This window comes from Sinocyclocheilus grahami, unplaced genomic scaffold, assembly GCF_001515645.1.
Source record: "Sinocyclocheilus grahami isolate Dianchi unplaced genomic scaffold, SAMN03320097.WGS_v1.1 scaffold2028.1, whole genome shotgun sequence".
NCBI classification, from domain to species: Eukaryota; Metazoa; Chordata; class Actinopteri; order Cypriniformes; family Cyprinidae; genus Sinocyclocheilus; species Sinocyclocheilus grahami.
The window spans coordinates 39,436-54,770 of record NW_015507207.1 but is presented as its reverse complement, the minus strand read 5'-3'; the positions used below and the strand labels follow the sequence as shown (position 1 = coordinate 54,770).

The following is a 15,335-nucleotide window of genomic DNA, read 5'->3' as shown; positions in this document are numbered from 1 at the left end:
TATTTTTTATTTTTAAACATGTATGTGTAGTTTTTTTTTTCTTTGAAAATGTATTAGAATTTTTTAGAAATTCTTAGAAAAGTTGTCTTGAAAACGAGCTGAAATAACATAAGCTTAAGGTTTTTTATATATTTTATTTATTTATTTTAAGAAACAGTAATGTCTTTGTCTGCTCAAAAGAGTAATGTCTCAGTCTGGAAATTAATCATGTAAATAAGTTTAATTTATTCCCACCAGTGCTATTTTATCACCACTAATATACTATTAATTATACCACTATTATTATTATTATTAATATTATTATTTTCAAGTATTGTTTTAATTTTAGTTAAAGTTTTAATAATTTTGTTGTGTATTTTTGTAATTTGTATTATTTTTGTTAATTTAATTTTGTATTATTTTTTGTTTGTGTCAGTATATACAGTTTTTTTTCATTTTTATTTCAGTTTGAGTTGTTTTAGTATTTCAAGTTAAACTAAAAAAAACAAAAACAAAATTTAAGAAAAGCTGCTGTGGCAACTACCTGAAATATAATAAGTATTTTATTTTATTATTTAAGTTAAAGTTTTTTTATGCATGGTCTGAAAATTAGGTTTAATTTATTCCTAGCAGTGTTAATTTGACTCTAATCTAAAGTGTACCTGAATAATTGATGTAGTTATCTGTTATTTATTTGAAAGAATTAAAATAATAGTTTCATGTCTATCCTCGTATCATTCGTTAACTTTGATATAGGATTTAGAAAGTAATTAGTATTAAGTAATTAAATACTTTTTGGAGAGAGTAATCTAATTACACTGTTGAAGATGTAATTAGTAACTAGTAATTAATTACTTTTTAGAGTAACTTACCCAACACTGGTCAACACCCATCCGAGAACAATGATTATAGACCTGTAGCAATAACTTAAGTTTTTAAAATTAAGTTTTGATATATTTATGGTAGGAAATGTACAAAATATCTTCATGGAACATGATCTTTACTTAATATCCTAATGATTTTTGGCATAAGTGGCATGCTACTTAAGACTGCGTTTGTGCTCCAGGGTCACATATGTTGACCCTACTGGAAAATGAAGTGACTCCACAGTTAGATCAATGGCAGTTTGCTTACAAGCAGGAAAGGAGCTCAGAGGTATCACTCATTTAGTCCTGAAGCATTGGGAGGACACTTAGGCATATGCACGCCTTCTTTTTACTGATTTTAGTTCAGCTTTTAATTCATTACAGCCTTATTTATTGTTGGATAAACTAAAGCAGATGCAGGTAAATCCTTTCATTATAAAGTGGTATTTCTCCTTTTTTAACAAATAGAACGCAACAGGTTAAGAGGAAATAAGCCAGGGGTTGCGAGGGGCGGTATTATTCGCTCGCTGGAACAAAAACTTTAGCCTCCTCTCCTGTTAAGTTTGCACTACTCAATGCCAGACTTTTTATTTTTGACAGAGACCTGGCAGAAATGCTGGGGATGTCATCCCTCTAGGAGAACTAACTCCAGCGGACTGTACCTTTCATAATACTCCAAGGTCTGTTGGCCGCAGTGGTGGTTTAGCTACTGTGTTTAGGAACCATTATCATTGCAAACTTTTGCCCGTTGACGCCTTTACAACCTTTGAAGTGCAGCTAATGAAGATCGATCAAGCTTGTCCCATACTTTGTGTAAGGACTTCAGAGTTTTTGTCAACATTGGTACCTCGTTGTGACATTGTTAATCCTGGGAGATTTCAATATTCATATTTGCTGTGAAACACAACCTTTAGTCAAGGAAGTTTAGTGTATGGTGGATTCCTTTAATTTGACACGGCTAGTTACAGGTCCTACTCGTATAAAAGGTCATACGCTTGATCTGGTGTTAACTTCTGGTTTTCAAGTGAGCAATCTTGAGGTGTTAGAATCTGGATCTTCTGATCATAGTTTTGTTTTATTTGAATCTCTGCAGCCACATCTTATCTCTCCTCCCCCAGAGAGGCATTATACTTGTGTTATTACTCCTTCTAGTCCTCGAGATTTACGCTTCCACATATCGCTCTCTAAATACAGATGTGTTAACTAGTACTATGGGTTCGTCACAGCCGACTGCTTACAAGCAGGAAAGGAGCTCAGAGGTATCACTCATTTAGTCCTGAAGCATTGGGAGGACACTTAGGCATATGCACGCCTTCTTTTTACTGATTTTAGTTCAGCTTTTAATTCATTACAGCCTTATTTATTGTTGGATAAACTAAAGCAGATGCAGGTAAATCCTTTCATTATAAAGTGGTATTTCTCCTTTTTTAACAAATAGAACGCAACAGGTTAAGAGGAAATAAGCCAGGGCTTGCGAGGGGCGGTATTATTCGCTCGCTGGAACAAAAACTTTAGCCTCCTCTCCTGTTAAGTTTGCACTACTCAATGCCAGACTTTTTATTTTTGACAGAGACCTGGCAAAAATGCTGGGGATGTCATCCCTCTAGGAGAACTAACTCCAGCGGACTGTACCTTTCATAATACTCCAAGGTCTGTTGGCCGCAGTGGTGGTTTAGCTACTGTGTTTAGGAACCATTATCATTGCAAACTTTTGCCTTTACAACCTTTGAAGTGCAGCTAATGAAGATCGATCAAGCTTGTCCCATACTTTGTGTAAGGACTTCAGAGTTTTTGTCAACATTGGTACCTCGTTGTGACAGATTGTTAATCCTGGGAGATTTCAATATTCATATTTGCTGTGAAACACAACCTTTAGTCAAGGAAGTTTAGTGTATGGTGGATTCCTTTAATTTGACACGGCTAGTTACAGGTCCTACTCGTATAAAAGGTCATACGCTTGATCTGGTGTTAACTTCTGGTTTTCAAGTGAGCAATCTTGAGGTGTTAGAATCTGGATCTTCTGATCATAGTTTTGTTTTATTTGAATCTCTGCAGCCACATCTTATCTCTCCTCCCCCAGAGAGGCATTATACTTGTGTTATTACTCCTTCTAGTCCTCGAGATTTACGCTTCCACATATCGCTCTCTAAATACAGATGTGTTAACTAGTACTATGGGTTCGTCACAGCCGACGGAAGTATTTAATACAACTTGTGCTCATATTCTGGACCAGGCAGCTCCGCTCAGATCACTGAGATCTAGAAAAAAGATAAATATCAGATTCTGTCCTGAACCCTACCACAGTCGGCTACTCTGCTTCAAGACCTGAGATTTGCGATAAGTTCCTTGAATTTTCTTCCACAAAAAACTGGAAGAAAAGAGCACAAATATCACCACCAGTCGTGGTTCGTTCTGAATCCCTGTTGCCTTTTAGTTCTTTTAGGCATTTTGACCTAGTTCTTTTAGTTTCTTCATTGAAACCTACAAATTCTCCTGTGGATATCATTCCGTCACATTTTCTTAAAGATATTTTTAATTCGGTTGCCCCCGTCATATTGGCCATTATTAACAGACCAGTGGAGTGCTTCCCACGAGTTTCAAACATTCTGTGGTGCAGCCTCTCCTGAAAAAACCTAATTTGGATCCTAATATCCTAAATAATTACAGGCCCATCTCAAAGTTGCCATTTCTATCAAAAATTCTGGAAAAGGTAATTTATTTACAGCTTTCTTCTTATTTGACTGACTGTAACATGCTTGATAAATTTCAATCAGGATTTAGGGCTTTGGTACCTCGTTGTGACAGATTGTTAATCCTGGGAGATTTCAATATTCATATTTGCTGTGAAACACAACCTTTAGTCAAGGAAGTTTAGTGTATGGTGGATTCCTTTAATTTGACACGGCTAGTTACAGGTCCTACTCGTATAAAAGGTCATACGCTTGATCTGGTGTTAACTTCTGGTTTTCAAGTGAGCAATCTTGAGGTGTTAGAATCTGGATGTTCTGATCATAGTTTTGTTTTATTTGAATCTCTGCAGCCACATCTTATCTCTCCTCCCCCAGAGAGGCATTATACTTGTGTTATTACTCCTTCTAGTCCTCGAGATTTACGCTTCCACATATCGCTCTCAAAATACAGATGTGTTAACTAGTACTATGGGTTCGTCACAGCCGACGGAAGTATTTAATACAACTTGTGCTCATATTCTGGACCAGGCAGCTCCGCTCAGATCACTGAGATCTAGAAAAAAGATAAATATCAGATTCTGTCCTGAACCCTACCACAGTCGGCTACTCTGCTTCAAGACCTGAGATTTGCGATAAGTTCCTTGAATTTTCTTCCACAAAAAATTAATTAGAGCACAAATATCACCACCAGTCATGGTTCGTTCTGAATCCCTGTTGCCTTTTAGTTCTTTTAGGCATTTTGACCTAGTTCTTTTAGTTTCTTCATTGAAACCTACAAATTCTCCTGTGGATATCATTCCGTCACGTTTTCTTAAAGATATTTTTAATTCGGTTGCCCCCGTCATATTGGCCATTATTAACAGACCAGTGGAGTGCTTCCCACAAGTTTCTGTGGTGCTGCCTCTCCTGAAAAAACCTCATTTGGATCCTAATATCCTAAATAATTACAGGCCCATCTCAAAGTTGCTATTTCATAGTACCGAGACTGCTTTGATAAAAGTAACAAATGATATCCTGTGCTGCTTGGATTCCGGAGACGGGGTCATCTTAGTTCTTTTAGATCTCAGTGCAGCATTTGACACAATAGATCACGCCATTTTATTAAATCGTCTAGAGAGAGTGGTCGGCTTTCAGGGGGTTGCATTAAGCTGGTTCTCCTCATATCTTAAAGGTTGTGTATTCTCAGTTAATATGGGTAAGCATAATTCATCCTCAACATTGATCACATGCGGTGTCCCACAAGGTTCCGTTCTGAGTCCTCTGCTTTTTTCTTTATACATGCTTCCTCTTGGCTCTATCTTTCAGAAATATGATGTCTCTTATCACCGTTATGCTGACGACACACAATTTTATCTTCCTGTCAAGTCTAGCAATGGAAACTCTACCATAAATCGTATCTCCTGCCTGGAGGAAGTTAAAAGGCGGTTGTCAGAAAACTTCCTAATGTTAAATGAAGACAAAACTGAGGCCGTTGCTTCTGGATCTTCATTGTGTGTCGCTAATATTGGAAACCAATTAGGTTCCCTGTCTTTAACACTACACAACAGAGTCAAGAACCTAGGCATTGTCTTTGATTCTGATTTATTATTTGACATGCAGATCAATTCTGTCGTCAAAGGAAGCTTCTTTCATCTCCGATCCATCGCCAAATTAAAACAGTTTCTCTCAAAGAAGGACCTAGAAGTATAGTGATCCATGCACTTATTACATCAATTCAATATATATGTATCTTATGAGTTTTTTATTTGTTGTTGCTTTTGATATTATTTGTTTATAAATTGTACAGCACTTTGGGTACAACACTTGTTTTTAAATGTGCTTTATAAATAAACGTTAACTTGAAATGTTCACGATATTAGGCTACCGTAATTTTACATTCCGACTTGTAAAAACCATTCACGTCCTTGTCCTTTTTATGAGCCATTTTCCGAAGCTTTCTTGCTTCTCAAGATGGCCACCATCAATCACGTTTAATAAAAAGACATTTTAAGTTTACTTATAACGCCGCATGTCCACGATTATTCAAACAATGAACAAATTATACAGCGAGCAAAGAACATTTAGATTATTAAATTCAGTGAGTGTAAGCACTCTAAAAAAAAGCTATAAGCTATAATCAGTGATGGTGTCTGCAGTGTATGATAAATTAATCTCTTATTTTTACATCGATTGTACATCACTTTGTTGTTTCTGATGACAGAATTCGCCAAAGTGCACTGACCAAAACTTTTGCATATCAGCAATGTTAATATTTAGTAAAACCCCGTTTTAAAGAACCCTGATAGCACACGTACATTATGGAGACGTCTATTTGACGTCTGAATTTACATTTGCAAGACATATTTTTAGAGTGTTTGCTCATCTGCAATATGTCTATATGACGTCTCCTATCAGATGTCAAATAGACGTCTATTAGATGTCTTTAAGATGTTTATGGTTTAGAATGCATGTGAAACTGACATCTTACAGATGTCTGTCAAGTGTTAGATGCTTTCCAGATCAAGTGATCTTTAACAGACGTGTGCTATCTGGGGAAAAAATTCTTGAACTAAAATCACAAAAGCGCAAATTGGTTCGCATAAAACTCTGTCTTCACTTGTATGTAATCTATAAGAGTTTGGATTTTGTCAAAAATCTCTCACCGTGGCCCCGCCCTGCAACATCAAGCCCCGCCCCCCCGCACCCCCCAGATAAAATATGTTCCCGCGGCTATGCCAACAATTATGTTGTAAAATTTAGTGATGACACAGCTATTCTTAGCTTGTTATAAAGACCAAGACATATCATCTTATCACTCTGAAACTGAACAGTTTGTGGTGTGTTGCCCATCATCTTGTTGTCAATGTGAGGAAAACTAAGGACATGATCTTTGATCCAAAGTTAATTGGAGATCAGAGTTCAGTTTCTATTCATAATGTTCACATTATGCAGGTGTCCTCATACAAATACCTTGGTGTTCATATTGAGTGTTAAATGTCCATGTTAAAATTCTGTGTTCCAAGTTACAACAGAGATCCTTGAGAAGGCCGAGACTTTATGGTGTTAGCAGTAAGATCAAGCTGTACTGGAGAATGTGATCAGATATGGGAATACATCTTTGGTAATGTGACAGTGCAGTTAAAGACTAAGCTTAGCTTATTCAAATAGCCATGAAGATCATGGGCATAAATCATTGCTAAGAGAGGCATATAAGATCTTAAACGATTGGTTTAAGAGAAAAAACCCCTGATTTCGGCCCGAAGGACAGCGTCACCTGAATTCACAAATCATGGAGAATGATATTCGGTATTATTTGCATTTCTATGACAGCGCACTGCGTATTTATAGCCAAAAGAAATCTGAATATCAAACCGCAAACTAGCCTATCTTTACTGCGGCGACTAGCTTCGGCTCTTCCTGCTGACTTGAATGGTGATGCTTCCCGTTTGTCAGTCGATGGCCTTTCATTTTTAACCAGAAATGTGCATGCTGCTTTTCTGATGTTCACTGAAGTTTTCCGTGTCTTTTTCCCGTGTCACTTGAAATGTTTCCGTTTTGAATCGTTGTTACCAAAGGTGAGACACGTGAGGAAAAAATAAACGATCAGTTGTGGGACTATATTCTGTCGTAAATCACACACCATTCATTGCTGAACTTTCTAACGACCGTTACTGGAAATTAAATTAAATTACTGTCCCGATCTCAATAAAGTTTACACACGCTTTTGGTCCGTGAATTATATCTCGCTCGGGTCGCGCGCGGTCTGTGGATGTGAGGTTTGGCCAGGACCGGTTCCAGAATTAAATTAAAACATATTTTATGTTCCGTCCGTTGCCAATCACTGCTATTTCGAGAGTGAATCCCGCATAATATGCGGATGTCATTCCAGAAACTTTGCAGGGTGTAGTCTATGTGTCCGAAAAACGAAAGTTTCATACAAATTCTGAATAGATTATACCCTAGAAAGTGCACAGAGCGCGCTCCCTTTATCACTAAAAAGCGTCACTCGTCTTCGTTTATTGCGATCTTACAAAGTTCCGTTATAATCAATGAAGCTCTCTAACCTGCACAATGAATCTCTTATTTACATCGCATCTGCACTTAGTCATGAGATGATTCACGAGCGTGCAAAACTGCGCGCTTTCAGCGGTGAGTGAATTCTGACAAAATGTTTCTGATTGGCCATTGCGTTCAAGAAATCAACAGATATGTCTGTGATTGGTTAAATTGCTCAACGCTGCAAAAACTCATGGGGGGGGGGGCAATTGTATTTATATATACATCATAAATGTACACAGTATACACACATATATTATGTGAACAAAAACTTTTACACACACATATATATATATATATATATATTATAAACTTTTAAACTTTTACACACACATATATATATATATATATATATATATATATATATATTGTATATATACAGTATATACACACACACACACACACACATACATATATATATATATATATATATATATTTCTGTAGTTCTATTCTGTTATAATTTTAGTCCATTTAATTCAAGTAAAACTAAATGAAAATGAGAGTTGCTTTGGCAATTAGCTGAAATAAAATAAGATTGAATTTTATGGTTTTAGTTATATTAGTTATTTGTGTGTGTTTATTACGTTTTAGAAACATTTGAGTACGTTCAGATTCTTTTGACTAAGTATTAATAATGTAGGAATTATGAATGACGTTCTAACTTATGCACACTCGTGCGCATAAAGTATTATAGTTATGTTGTAATATGTTTGAGTGTTATCAGCTCAGAGTGGATATCTTTACTGCTTTGTTAAATGCAAACATTGTACACAATCAAAATGAGTTTATTATTAAACTGGCATTGTTAAGAAGAACAAAAACACATCGTAAAAATACGTATAATACATGTACAATTACAGTTTTAAGACAGGACAATTTGCATGTAAATATACTGTATATTATATTCACTGTAAAGAACATAAACACTGACAAAACAACAGTATTTGATCAGAGATTAAGCACGGAAATTCCCCTAAATGTTTTTAAATGAAATATTACCTTATATATATGAACATTATCTTCAGAAAAATGTTTTTCACACATAAAAACAAAAACAAATATATATATATATGTGACCCTGGAGCACAAAACCAGTCATAAGGGTAAATTTTTTTAAAACTGAGATTTATATATCATCTGAAAGCTGAATAATAATAATTTGTTAGGATCGGACAATATTTGAAAATCTGGAATCTGAGGGTGCAAAAAAATCTAAATATTGAGAAAATCATCTTTAAAGTTGTTCAAATGAAGTTCTTAGCAATGCATGTTACTAATCAAACATTAAGTTTTGATATATTTACAGTAGGACATTTACTAAATATCTTCATGGAACATGATCTTTACTTAATATCCTAATGATTTTTGGCATAAAAGAGAAATCTATAATTGTGACCCATACAATGTATTGTTGGCTATTGCTACAAATATCCCCCAGCGACTTAACACTGCTTTTGTGCTGCAGGGACACTAAAGCAATACGCCTCAGCCAATCAGAATCAAGCACCGGAACTATGAGTTTTATAAAAATATGTAATTCACTGTACATGAAGCCACCAGAAAAGGCATGTGGGTAAACTGGCTAATTATCATTTACAGAAATGTGTGTCGACTTGTTAATGTTTATTTATTTGTTTACCTTCGGCGGCTTCATTATTGCATATGAACTGCTTCACATAAATACATACGAACAGAGTATGAAGAGCTGTCAGTGCAAATCACATCTGTAAACGTCTGTTCTCTGTTTCTAGATTGCTCCCTGATGTTGCAGGTCAGACTGGAACCCGTGTGTTAGTGGGGATCTGCATTTTGTCAGATATGGAGTAGAGCGGCTCCGCTGCCGTGTGTTTCTCTTCTTTAGCACAGCAGCGCTTTCTGATGAGTCTGAACAGAGCGACCGCAGGAATGACCAGCGCTGGAACGCCCGCCAGAATGAAGATGATCACGTAAATCCAGTCCGGATACGACTTCGTCTCCAGCGCGGGGAAATCCTCCTGGAGGCAATCATCATGAAACAACAGCACATGATTACTTATTACTCATATTTGTTTATCACTGACATTTTATTATTTATTATTGGTCATATTTATTTAGTACTCATTTAATCATTCATTACTTTTATTTATTATTCATATGTATTGCTCACATTTGTATTTATTTGTTTAGTTATTTATGTATCACTCATATTTATTTATTACTTGTATTTATTTCATTTCTGCTGGCTAAATTGTAAATTGTGAATTGTTTGATTATTACTCATATTTATTAATCTATTTACTTATGTGTGTATTACAAATGTATTTATTACTTTTCTTTATTTATTTATTAATTTCTTATCTTTGTATTTATGTATTACTCTGTTAATTAATTTATTACATTTTTTTGTATTATGCATATTTGTATATAACTTTTATGTATATGTATTTATATATTATAATATGTATGTATTCTGCACATTTATTAAGTTATGTATTACACATATTTATTTGATTTATTATTCATATTCATTTATGCATTACTCTTATTTCTAATTTATGTATTACTCATATTTATATTTATTTATTTGTTACACTTATTTATTTATTACTCTTTATTTTTAATGTATTATGCATTTGTTTATTTTATGCATAAGTTATTATGCATATTAGTATATAACTTTTATATACTTATTATGCATTTATTTAATATTTATATATATTATAATATGTATGTATTCTGCACATTTATTAAGTTATGTATTACACATTTATTTTATTTATTATTCATATTTATTTATGCATTACTCTTATTTCTAATTCATGTATTGCTCATATTTATATTTATTTATTTGTTACACATTTATTTATTTATTACTCTTTATTTTTAATGTATTATGCATTTGTTTATTTTATTACTCTTATTTTTTTATTTGCATTTAATTATGTCGTTATTATATATATATATATATATATATATATATAAAATTCATATTTCAGTATTACTCATATTTATAATTTATTTATGCATTACTCATGCATTTATTTTATTATTCTTATGTATTACTTAATCATTTATATGATTTATAATTCATATGTATTTATGCATATTAATATTTGTTTATTATGCATATTTATGTATTCATATGTATGTAATACTCAATTATAATTTGTTTATGCATTACACTTTTATTTATTATTCTTAGTTTTTAATTGTATGTATTATGCTTTATTGATTTATGTTACGTTATGCATGTTTATTGATCAGAGAAAATTACGTTTTCAAACGATTTGGTGTATTTTTTTTTAGAAACAAACAACATCTAACAATAATGTATTTTTTTCTTTCTTAAAACAGCTGAAATTATTAGACGTTTTCTGGGTGTTCAATCAACATCTGTCATAAAAGGAATATTTTGGATCCTGCAAATCTATTGGCCATTTCTCGTAGTTTTCCTACAGGAATGAAGGCAGCCATGCGTACCGACAGCGGGTCCCAGGCGATGTAGGTCAGCTCTTTGCTGATGGTGGTGACGAAGTAGAAGAGGAAGATCAGCAGCACTATGAGCGGACTGACGAGTCTCCACGTGGCCTGCCAGAAGAAGTTGGGCTTGTGACCGATCATGAACTTGATATCGTCGTTGAATCTGCACCGAATCAACACACAAATATCAACAGGTCAGTGTCACCTTATGTTCTACCAATAATCTGCTGTCAATCTCTTACATATATTCTCTTATATTTGTGACCCTGGAGCACAAAACCAGTCATAAGGGTAATTTTTTTCAAAACTGAGATTTACATATCATATGAAAGCTGAATAAATAAGCTTTCCATTGATGTATGTTTTGTTTGGATCGGACAATATTTGGCTGAGATACAACTATATGAAAATCTGGAATCTGAGGGTGCAAAAAAATCTAAATATTGAGAAAATCATCTTTAAAGTTGTTCAAATGAAGTTCTTAGCAATGCATATTACTAATCAAACATTAAGTTCTGATATATTTACAGTTGGAAATCTACAAAATATCTTCATGGAACATGATCTTTATTTAATATCCTAATGATTTTTGGCATAAAAGAGAAATGTATAATTGTGACCCATACAATGTATTGTTGGCTATTGCTACAAATATCCCCCAGCGACTTAACACTGCTTTTGTGCTCCAGGCTCACATTTATGTGAATATCTGCTATCTGTCTATCTATCTATATGTATGTATGTATATGTTTAATAAACATATTGACTATAGTACAATAGTTATTTTTTAACTGTAATGTATTGATTTATATATTGAGTATATTATAATAATAATAATAATCATGTTTTATTTATATAGCGCCTTTCAAAAACCCAAGGACGCTTTACATAACGTTAATAGATAACATGAACACATATACAAATATACAGTCACATGATCAAACAAATAAAGCAGACAGAGATCATCTGTACCAGATAAGTAATGAACGCAAGCATGGAACTGAAAAATGAGGCAGACAATCAATTAACAAAACATGTTGTAAATAAGTGAGTTCTGAGATCAGTTTTAAAAGGTCTGGAGCGAAGAGACAATGTATTGTTGGCTATTGCTACAAATATCCCCCAGCGACTTAACACTGCTTTTGTGCTCCAGGCTCACATTTATGTGAATATCTGCTATCTGTCTATCTATCTATATGTATGTATGTATATGTTTAATAAACATATTGACTATAGTACAATAGTTATTTTTTAACTGTAATGTATTGATTTATATATTGAGTATATTATAATAATAATAATAATCATGTTTTATTTATATAGCGCCTTTCAAAAACCCAAGGACGCTTTACATAACGTTAATAGATAACATGAACACATATACAAATATACAGTCACATGATCAAACAAATAAAGCAGACAGAGATCATCTGTACCAGATAAGTAATGAACGCAAGCATGGAACTGAAAAATGAGGCAGACAATCAATTAACAAAACATGTTGTAAATAAGTGAGTTCTGAGATCAGTTTTAAAAGGTCTGGAGTGAAGAGACAGCACAAAGGTTTTGAGGAAGTTTGTTTTTGGAAGTTTCACAAACTTTATGAGGTTCTGTTGTAAACGCCTACTACGGGGAAAACAGCTGGTTTGCCGTACACTGAAAAAAATGATACTAAATTTCTTTAAGGTAAGTGGTTGCAAACTATTTATTTTAGCTACATTTAACTTTTTTTTTTTAAGTTAGTCAACTAAATGTGTTTATTTAAATGTAGCTAAAATAAATTGATTGCAACCACTTACCTTAAAAAAAATTTGTAAATTCAATGAATATTTTTTTTCAGTGTTGTCGTTACAATGTGACAGATTAGGTTGGTAAATGTTACGTTTTATGGTATATACCATTGTAATTGCACCAGTACCATTAAGCCCCGTTCTAAGAGCGATAACTAAAGATAACTATAAAGATAACGATATTAGCGTCCACACCAGCGGACGATATCGTCTGTTTATTCTAAGCACACGCGCGTCTGCCGCTTTAAATTCTGAGCTCGTTACAGCAGGATGGATTCTGATTGGCTGTCAATGTTTGTATCGTTCATCAGATGGCAAAAAAATCAAAAAAGTGATTCCAACGATATCATTTCTCTGTGCCTTTATCATTATAGCTGTGGTGTGGACTCTGCTATTCTTTAATATTGAGAACGATTTTTAGAACTATGTCTTTATCGTTATCTTTATAGTTATCGTGCTTGCTGTGAACGGGCCTTTAGTCTTTTATTTAATCTGTGTTGATGTGTTTTGAAATGAAACTGATTTTAACGATTTTTCTGTTTGTACAAAGATATGTCTGCTGTTGTTAACAACATCTCAGGTAGCACTGAGACTAGAGATGATGTGAAGCAAACAATGCAAGTATTGCCTAAACATCCTCCTCATAACGCTTTAATAAATGACGGAATACCGCATTGCGCTGTCTTGTTTATGGTTGCTTAGTGATTTTTACGTTCTCGGCTACGCCGGTGTAACAGCTAACTTCCGGTCATCGTAGCCGTTCCATTCGCATCTTAAGTCATGTCGGATAGATCGTATTTACGAGTTGAACGCACATGAACGCCGCCACAAAGTCGTTATTACGAGTGGGAAACTCGAAATTGTCTTTAAGCCCCGAGTTTCCGAGTTGGGGGCGTGTCAGTGAGAAACATGGCGGAATCGATGGATGCAACGTCTGTAGTTGACGGTAAATTTTTGTTTAAATTGATAGTTTAGTTGTCCTATAAACTTTAATGAAATCCAAGTAAAAAAATGCAGACCCTGTTGTATTTTTTTGTAATTTGTTAAAAGAAGGTACACCGCCATCTTGTGCCGACTAAACTGACGTGAACGCACCTGACGTCGTAATTACGACTTGTCAGCTCGTAAGTACGCACGTCCCAGGAGGACTTGAACGCAGCATTAATCCCACAGTATTAACCGCTGCTTTAGAACATTGATTTTGAAACTTGTGAATCCATTAGAATCATTAGAAGACAGAATCGTGATTCATATATGAATAGATTTTTACGTGCACCCCTAGATTTGACGGCATGGCAACAATGACTATTCCTCTTCTCTAAAGCAGTGCAACATGGGTTTATGTAAATTTCAGGGTTTGTGATGTCACCAACCCGGGAAGAAGCTGATTGTAGTCCCTATGAGCCGTTTTTGTAGGCATTAAACTGCCATAATTAAAAAAAAGACTATCTCTCTGTTCGCATTGAACTTTCAGCGTCGTAACTTTGCAGTTATTGTTTATGCTCAAACAGCAACATTACTGTACACACAAACTAACATTAAAAAAGTTATATCACAATCAACCACCCCTATAAACTGAATACGATAGATAACGGGGAACCGGTGTAATTGCTGTATGACGGGAGTGATGTGGGCTGATTTTTTTGGTGAATGTAAGGGCATGAGCAGCTGCATTTTGAATTAGCTGTAAGCGATTAAGGGCTTTGTTAGGTTGGCCATATAACAAGGAGTAACAATAGGCACGAAGTTATAAAAGTATAAATAACTGTTTCAGCATCTTTGAAATTTAGTGATGGTCGTAAACGGACAATATTGCGAAGATGGAAAAAACTGGATTTAACAAGCTGGTTGATATGGGGTTCAAAGCATAATGTAGAATCAAATAGTACGCCAACATTACGTATAATGGGGGAAGGATGAACTATAACTCTGTCAATATTAATGGAAAAGTCAAGATAAGAGGAGACAGAGGATTTGGGGCCAACTAACAGAATCTCTGTTTTTCCAGTATTCAATTTTAAGTAATTTTGAGCCATCCATACTTTAAGATCATGTAGGCAAGATGTTAAAGAAAAGGGAGGAAAAACAGAGTTGGGCTGTGCAGTAAAATAGATTTGCGTATCATCAGCGTAACTGTGGAAATTAAAGACCATGGTGCTGCATGACCTTGAGGGAGCATGTAGATTAAAAACAAAAGCGGACCAAGAACAGATCCTTGAGGCACTCCACGGGAAGAAGTGACAGTATGAGACTTGTTTAATATGAATTATTTTCTCTTTTTTCCCCCAAAGATAACATGGTCAAATTCACAGGGATTTTTAGATATATACATACAAGCGTGTGTGTGTATAGAATGTTAAATATATTAAAATTTATTGATTTTTTAATTTAGTATATATTTATCATGATTTTAAAAACTTTAAATATATTCAAATAATAAATAGATATTTAATAAATATTAAAATGTTTTATTTAAAATCAAACATGAATATAAATTTTAATATTTAAAGGTTTT

General features: G+C 34.2%; 1 protein-coding gene across 1 annotated transcript in view; it reads right to left on the bottom strand.

The window, feature by feature from the left end:
* Nucleotides 1-9,059: 9,059 nt before the first annotated feature.
* LOC107573763 (sodium-dependent neutral amino acid transporter B(0)AT1-like) overlaps nt 9,060-15,335 on the bottom strand; it is a 28,415-nt gene continuing 22,139 nt past the window's right edge. Inside the window, exons 12-13 of the mRNA XM_016260205.1 lie at nt 11,031-11,193; nt 9,060-9,565 (exon numbers count right to left, since the gene is read on the bottom strand). Of these exons, the coding sequence (XP_016115691.1) occupies nt 9,344-9,565; nt 11,031-11,193 (385 nt within the window). The 3' untranslated portion in view covers nt 9,060-9,343. The remainder of the gene's footprint in view (nt 9,566-11,030; nt 11,194-15,335) is intronic.